This window comes from Mastacembelus armatus, chromosome 1 (assembly GCF_900324485.2).
Source record: "Mastacembelus armatus chromosome 1, fMasArm1.2, whole genome shotgun sequence".
NCBI lineage: Eukaryota > Metazoa > Chordata > Actinopteri > Synbranchiformes > Mastacembelidae > Mastacembelus > Mastacembelus armatus.
Window position 1 is genome coordinate 24,957,436 of NC_046633.1, and position 8,272 is coordinate 24,965,707.

Below are 8,272 nucleotides of genomic sequence, written 5' to 3' on the forward strand. Positions count from 1 at the left end.
GATCAAGACTAGGCTTTTTGAGTAAAGGTTTGATTACTGCAGTCTTAAAGGCCTGTGGTACGTAGTCTGATACTAGAGATAAATTTACTATATAAAGTCTAATAAAGATGAGTTAATTAATGACAGGGTGTCTTTAAGCATTCTAGTCGGGATGGGGTCTAAGAGACACGTTGATGATTTCGATGAAGCAACTACTGATGTAAATTCAGAGAGATCTATGGGAGAGAAGCAGTCTAAACATAACTGAGGTCCTACAGATGATTCAAGAGCTACTGTAGTAGAAGATTCATTTATTGCAGGTATAGAAAGCATCTGCTGAATTTTATCTCTAATAGTTGTGATTTTATTTGTAAAGAAACTCATAAATTCATCACTGCTGAGAGCTAAGGGAACACTGGGCTCAACAGAGCTGTTGTCAGGATCTGTGTTTTTGAGTTCCTGCTTTTGTTTTATTTTGAAGGATCATAACAGGAACTAGTTTTTGTGGTTTTCTGTTCCCTTAACTCTGACCCAATTACTTGTTTGTATGTGTAAGTCTGGTGTGTCCCCAAGGTGTGTGTGACCCCAGACCTTTGACCCGTGTTTGTATGTGTAAGTCTGGTGTGTCCCCGAGGTGTGTGTGACCCCAGACCTTTGACCCGTGTTTGTATGTGTAAGTCTGGTGTGTCCCCAAGGTGTGTGACCCCAGGCCTTTGACCTGTGTGTGTTTGTGTAAGTCTGGTGTGTCCCCGAGGTGTGTGTGACCCCAGACCTTTGACCCGTGTTTGTATGTGTAAGTCTGGTGTGTCCCCGAGGTGTGTGTGACCCCAGACCTTTGACCCGTGTTTGTATGTGTAAGTCTGGTGTGTCCCCGAGGTGTGTGTGACCCCAGACCTTTGACCCGTGTTTGTATGTGTAAGTCTGGTGTGTCCCCGAGGTGTGTGTGACCCCAGACCTTTGACCCGTGTTTGTATGTGTAAGTCTGGTGTGTCCCCGAGGTGTGTGTGACCCCAGACCTTGTGTAAGTCTGGTGTGTCCCCAAGGTGTGTGACCCCAGGCCTTTGACCTGTGTGTGTTTGTGTAAGTCTGGTGTGTCCCCAAGGTGTGTGTGACCCCAGACCTTCGACCCGTGTTTGTGTGTGTAAGTCTGGTGTGTCCCCAAGGTGCGTGTGACCCCAGACCTTCGACCCGTGTGTGTTTGTGTAAGTCTGGTGTGTCCCCAAGGAATGTGTGACCCCAGACCTTCAACTCGTGTTTGTTTGTGTAAGTCTGTGTCTCCAAGGAGTGTGTGACCCCAGACCTTCAACTCGTGTTTGTTTGTGTAAGTCTGGTGTGTCCCCAAGGTGTGTGTGTTCCCAGACCTTTGACCCGTGTTTGTTTTTTCGGTGTTTGTTCCTTCCTGCAGTCTGGTGTCTCCCTGAATGTGTGTGTGTGTGACCCCGACTACCTAGTGCCCCGATTCCCAGTAGTCATGTTCGTGTCCGGTCTCCCTTGTGTTCATGTTTAGGTCCTGTCCCCATAGTTCATGTGTCTTGCTTAGATTCTCGTGTTCCGGTGTTCCCCAGTTACCTGTGTTCATGTTCTCAGTTTCCTACTTGTTCTTGTTTCTTGTTAAATAAAGCCTTTTGTTAACCTTGAGTACCAGAGTGGGCAATCCTTGGTCCGATTCCTAACCCCCAGCCCCAACCCGGACAGCTGTGACTTTTTGTCAGCCTGGCTACAGTGCTGAAAAGAAACCTGGGATTGTTCTTATTTTCCTCTATTAGTGATGAATAGTATGCAGTTCTGGCTTTACGGAGAGCTTTTTTATATGTTAGTTGACTGTTTTTCCAGGCTAGAAAAATTTCCTCTAAGTTTGTGGAACGCCACTTCCTTTCCAGCCTTCGTGATGCCTGCTTTTAAGGTACAAATATGTAAATTATACCATGGGGCTAGTCTTCTCCGATTCACTAACTTCTTTTTCAGAGGGGCCACAGAATCAAGCGTTTCACGCAGTGAGGTTACAGCGCTGTCAACAACATGATCAATTTGGTAGGGAGTGGGATTGAAGCAGCTGCCTTCCACTGTTTATACTTGGCATAGATGTAAATAAAGATGGAATCATTTTCTTAAATTTATTAACAGCGTTGTCGGATAAACATCTGCTGTAGTGGAATTTTCTTCCAAACGCTGCATGATCCATCATTTTAAATTCAAAAGTTATTAAAGAATGATCTGACAAAACAGGATTTGGGGGAAAAACTATTAGATGTTCAATTTCGATGCCATAGGTCAGAACAAGATCAAGGGTGTGATTGAAACAGTGGGTGGGTTTATTCCATTTGCACAACTGCATGTGAAATTGATTGTCAATCAGTGTCGCTTCCTAAGTGGGCAGTTTGATTTCACAGAAGTGTGATTGACTTGGTGTTACATTGTGTTCCCTTTATTTTTTTGAGCATTGTATTTTCAATTTTGTCGGGGGCGCTGAAGAGCCATTCTTTTTAAGTTGTTCATGAAACCTATAAAATATACAGTTTTCACACAATTCAGATTTCTGGGCAAATTCACACATCACACATGTTCAGGAGGTCAAATTTGAGGTTGTTTCGCTGAAAAAAAAAATAATAGGGAAAAATAATATTTCTAAGGACCCCCCCCCCAATTCGTCCCTTGCCCATTGAGCAATTATAATAGTCCCTGTGCCGTGACCTTTGGTCATTGCTCGGGCCTAAATATAAGAAACCCATCTATGTCCATTCAAGGATAAGCAGGTAGTATATAAAATGGGTAATTAATGTAATGCTTATTTCATTAATTTTACTTATCATATGTACTTACTACAAAACCTCGGTCTCTCAGTGCCCTTATAGTACACTGTTGTATACATTTTATATTTTCGGGCACCTCCAAATTCCCCCCAAAAAAGGTGAAATATTTTTCCCCAAGAATGAAAATACTCAGAGTTTTAAAAAACATTCACCATGCAGCAGGCTACGTGAGGAAATGTGCAGTATGCATCTTAGTAACGTGTCACAACTGAGAGGTGTGTTTAGTGGTAGTTATGGAAAACGAGGTGATGCCGTGGGGCCATTTTTTCTTTACTGTGATATCCATAAAACATGTCAGATCACCGGATTGGAGCCGCAGGAGTAAGAGCCGGCTTGAAAGAACCGAGGCAGGGAAAAAATGTGAACCTGACGCCAAGTTCCACCCTGTGCTGTGCCTGCACGGCTGGGCTGATAACTGTGGGACATTCAACACCCTCATTCCTAAAGGTGAGTAATTACAGACAAAAACAGGGAAAGTCTGAACTAAATTGGGAGAGTAGTCCACCACAGGCAGGCCAGCAATAATTGTGCATGAACCTTTCCCTTTCAGCTCACACAGAAACTTTTCCTCAAACGTCTTTTCATAGTTAAAAACCACCTTAGTGCTACAGGCAAAGAAGACTAGAACAAAAAACAAAAAAGGAGTAATAAAAAGGCCCGTGTTTGTGGAAAACAGCAGTGGGTGGAGGTAAAACCTCCTTCTCATTATTTACTTATTCACAGATTCAACAAAGCTCTGGCTTTAACAATGTCATCTCAATGTTAAACACCAACAAGGCTGGGCCTGTAGTGTTTGAAACTGCCCCAGTCAATGCAGAGCAGGTCAGCTCACATGTGAAAATGCATTAATGTCAACATGCAAACCCACAACTCAATGTTAATGAATAATAAAGTCTCCCATAATAAGTGAATGATTGTCAGCGTTAATGAGGGTTTAACTGGAGCAGCTCACTCTGTGCTTCTAAACTCAACTGAGCTAAAATAAAATGACTATTTCAGAAATGTTTAACCTTTTATTGTGCCTTGATATAATTAAGATAACGAAGACCAAATAAGTTGTCATTCAAAATAACAAAGTGTGTTTGGGCTTTTGCTGCTGTGTTTTAAGTATCACTTGCGTGTGGTGTGTGACTGGATATTTTCCACATCTGTATCCTGTCCTTCCTGTCAGAGTGCAGATATGTGGCCTTAGACATGGCAGGTCAAGGACGGTCGTCTCATCGTCGTCCTGGAGATTTCTACTCTCTTCCTGCGTACGTGGCGGATGTACACAGAGTCGCTGTTGGTAAGCGAGTTAAAGAAGCTGGAGAATAACTCTTATATAATGGTGACTGCTGCTCCTGACCTCTTCAAGACTTCATGTGGCCTTTTATGTCTATAAATAAACCACTGCAGTATTTTTGGCAGCTACAGATGATCTCAGTGTTCTGTGATGAGACAATGGATGTGCCTGTTTGATTATCTTTTAAACCCATCTGCTAAAACTCCCACCGCTCTGCAGTTTAAGAACTTCTCCATCATAGGCCACAGCATGGGTGAGTACACCATCAAAGCAGAGCTGATCTTAATCTGTTGTATGTTGTTTTGTGTTTCAGAACAATAACCCAGATCACTTTGAGCTTCTTTTTATTTACAGGTGCTCATGTTGTTAGAATGGTGAGAGACTTTCATCTATTTACTGTTTTTACACAATATTCAGGGGGGATTGTGGTGTGTTTTCTCCTGTAATATCCATATTGTGTTTTCCACAGTTTACTGCACTGTATCCTGAGATGGTGAATGCTCTCGTGCTGCTGTATGCTTATGGATTCTTACTGACAGATTTGGTACTTTAAACCTGCACCAATAGTCAAGGTCAAAGCTGCTGATATTGTCCCCTGAAGGAGAAAGTTGTTTGGGACTAATGGAGTTGTTAAAAACACATAAAAACACACATGTCACAAATGGCACTTGATAATTAACAAATACCACAAGTATAATATATATAGTCATGGACGCCTGTACCTCTTACTAGAAATGATTAGTTTGTACACACAAGAGGAGTCAGTTAAAATAGTACATTTGAATAACAGTAAGTTTTATTTCCCTAAGAAAAAGTCCTATTTTTATTCTTACAAAGGGTCCAATTGTTGCAGTACAGTGATTATTATTGTTGCATAATGGACAAAGTCACCTCCTTCCAGGTAATGTGTGCACAGCAAATATGAAAACAGTGCTTGCACACTGTATTATTGTGTTGTCTGCAGTGCTCTCTGTGTATTCAAACAAAACATCCCTGCTGCTTTGACTTTCTCTCCTCATTATTTCTCCTGACTTGCAGACAGAAATCCCCAAAGTGATGAGGCAGGGGATGGATGAGATGCTTCAGTTTGAACAAAAAAGAGAGCAGATTAATAGAGTTTACACCTATGAGACAGCTGTGGAGAGGTACAAGATCACACCATTGCAGCTGTTGCTCTTTTTAAAAGCACTGTTAGATCTGAAGCAGTTCACTGTTAAAGTATGTTTTTTTCCCCAGGCTGTTGGCTGCAAATTCGTCTCTGTCTGAGCGCTCTGTGCACATCCTTTTAGAGCGAGGCCTAGTTGAAGTTGAAGGAGAGGTGGCAATAGAGTTTTTGACTGGGCTACTTAACAAGATCTTGGAGAGTGAGAGGATGCCTGAGGAATGGAGGAGAAGTGTACTGGTGCCCATCTTTAAGAACAAGGGAGACGTGCAGAGTTGTGGAAACTGCAGAGGAATAAAGCTGATGAGTCCCACAATGAAGTTATGGGTAAGTGGAGGCTAGGCTGAGGTCAGAAGTGAGCATTTGTGAGCAGCAGTATGGTTTCATGCCAAGAAAGAGAACCACAGATGCAATATTTGCTTTGAGAATGCTGATGGAGAAGTACAGAGAAGGCCAGAAGGAGCTGCATTGTGTCTTTGTAGATTTGGAAAAAGTGTATGACAGGGTGCCGAGAGGAGCTGCTGTGGTTTTGTATGAGGAAGTCTGGAGTGGCAGAGAAGTATGTTCGAGTGGTGCAGGACATGTATGAGAGCTGTAAGACAGTGGAGAGGTGTGCTGTAGGGGTGACAGAGGAGTTCAAGGTGGAGGTGGGACTGCACCAAGGATCGGCTTTGAGCCCCTTCTTGTTTGCTGTGGTGATGGACAGGCTGAAAGATGAGGTTAGACAGGAATCTCCGTGGACCATGATGTTTGCAGATGACATTGTCATCTGTAGTGAGAGCAGGAAGTAGGTGGAGGTTTGCTCTGGAAAGGAGATGAATGAAGGTTAGCCGCAGTAAAACAGAGTACATGTGTGTAAATGAGAGGGACTCAAGTAGAACAGTGAGGTTACAGGGAGTAGAGGTGGAGGATTTTAAGTATCTAGGGTCAACAGTCCAGAGCAACGGAGAGTGTGGAAAAGAAGTGAAGAGACGTGTGCAAGCAGGTTGGAACAGGTGGAGGAAAGTGTCAGGTGTGATGTGTGACAAAAGAGTGTCAGCAAGAATGAAAGGAAAGGTGGATAAGACAGTGGTGAGACCAGCAATGTTGTCTGGTTTAGAGACAGTGGCACTGAGAAAAAGACAGGAGGCAGAGCTGGAGGTAGCAGAGCTGAAGATGTTGAGGTTCTCTCTGGGAGTGACGAGAATGGATAGGATCAGGAATGAGGACATCAGAGGGACAGCTCATGTTAGATGTTTTGGAGAAAAAGCCAGGGAAGCCAGATTGAGATGGTTTGGACATGTTCAGAGGAGGGACAGTGAATACATTGGAAAAAGGATGCTGAAGTTAGAGCTGCCAGGAAGGAGGCCTAGAGGAAGACCAAAGAGGAGGTTCTTGGATGTAGTGAAGGAGGACATGAGGATAGTTGGTGTGGGTGTGGAGGATAGGGTTAAATTGAGGCAGATGATTCGCTGTGGCGACCCCTGGAGGGAGCACTAGAAAGGAAAAGAAGTTTGGAGCAGGGTCTGGAGATGCAGATTCACGATTCAAGTTGTTCTAGTTGTTCTGTAAGATATCCAACCCTGTACTGAAACCGACATATGAGCCATGTAGAGTTTGCACCCTAGTACTTTTTAACTTATAATAGCTATTTATCAATACCAGTACACAGTGTATGGTCCTTTTCACAGTAAAATGCACATTAAATATCTTCAAAATCTACTTTTTCAGATCGGACCAAGGCTTTAGTAGAAGCTTTTATGAATCAGCCCAAAAGACATTTACCTCAGCACTGCTCCTGTGTTTTCAGGGCATAAACGTGAGTTTGCACCTGGGAGAGGAGTTTATTGCAGCAGTGGGCATTTATGTTGTTTATCACCAGTTCCCCCGGGCTTCTTTCTGTTTCAGCCCACAGTGCTGACAGTACAGGGTGATCATCACATCCATCTCAATAATCCTGAAGTCGTTGCTCCTTTTGTGTCTGACTTCCTGCGAACCAAACTCTTGTTGCAGTTACACGAACAAAAGCACAAGGTATAGTCTACAAACACACACACGCACATAGGTTTTGTTTGCATACAGTCACACTTATTTCCTGTTGCTGTGTTGTTTATTTGAGCAAAATGCACAAATGTTTTCATTAACAGCAGCTTTAAATGTCCCATGAAGTGTCATCATGACTTGCTTGGTGCAAGCATGGTGTTGTGGTGGTGAAGAGCGTGAGACAGCCAGGTTTCCACCTTGAGTGTATTTCTGTTTACTGACAAGTCAAAACAGAGCAATGACACACACTTAACTGGTGCAGCTCCAGTTTTGGAGAGAAAGGTCAGAAAACATTCTCACGTAGGTGCAATGAAATCTCACAATGAAGAATGGGTTAGGTTCACCTAATTAATGTATAATTAGGCGATTTGACAAATTAGTTTATGTTGAAATCCAGGTTTTCCATGTGACCAAATTGTCTCCTAAGTTCAGGTTTTAAGTTTGTTGAGACACTGAAACTAAATGTGCTTTTGAGATGTTTTAAAGTGTTTACGGTTTCGTTTACATGAACACCTGTGCTTTCATTGCAGTAAAGCAGAGATCCAAGCTATCAGCTGTTTGCTCTGTGTCTTTGTGGTGAAAGCTTTTTGAAGCTGTTGCTCGAAGGCAAAACAAGATGTTTCACACCCTGTAAACTGCAGAAAATCAAAGGAGAATGAAGTGGAAAGACGAGGCTGTGCAAGTGTCAGAGACAATTTGTGTCTATTGCGTTTTGGGATATTCAGATATAGTCGATTGAAGTGTTGCTCACTAGTCTGTTTTTGTCATTTTGTCTTAAGATCAATGTCTGAGTGTGGTTAAATTATTGCCAACTTTGACCACCTCAGCAGAATGTAAAAAGGATCATGTCAAAAATAATTCATTTATTTTTGCACTTTTTAGAAAACCTTTAGGACCTGATTCACACAACTAAGGACAATAAAACAGTAAAGTTAAAAAGATAACTAACAAAATGTGAAAATAAGGAAAGCTTGTACAGTGAAATGACAAACGGACATTAATTACAGTGTTTTTCCA

General features: G+C 42.4%; 1 protein-coding gene across 1 annotated transcript; it reads left to right on the forward strand.

Moving 5' to 3' along the window:
* Window positions 1–3,079: 3,079 nt before the first annotated feature.
* Window positions 3,080–7,846, forward strand: LOC113128142 (serine hydrolase-like protein). Its single transcript, XM_026303211.1, has 8 exons — window positions 3,080–3,236; window positions 3,961–4,074; window positions 4,291–4,324; window positions 4,426–4,445; window positions 4,541–4,615; window positions 5,110–5,216; window positions 5,308–5,520; window positions 7,786–7,846. Exons 2-8 carry the CDS (start codon window positions 4,054–4,056, stop codon window positions 7,844–7,846), a joined length of 531 nt encoding a protein of 176 aa, XP_026158996.1. The 5' UTR covers window positions 3,080–3,236; window positions 3,961–4,053.
* The last annotated feature ends 426 nt before the right edge of the window (window positions 7,847–8,272 follow it).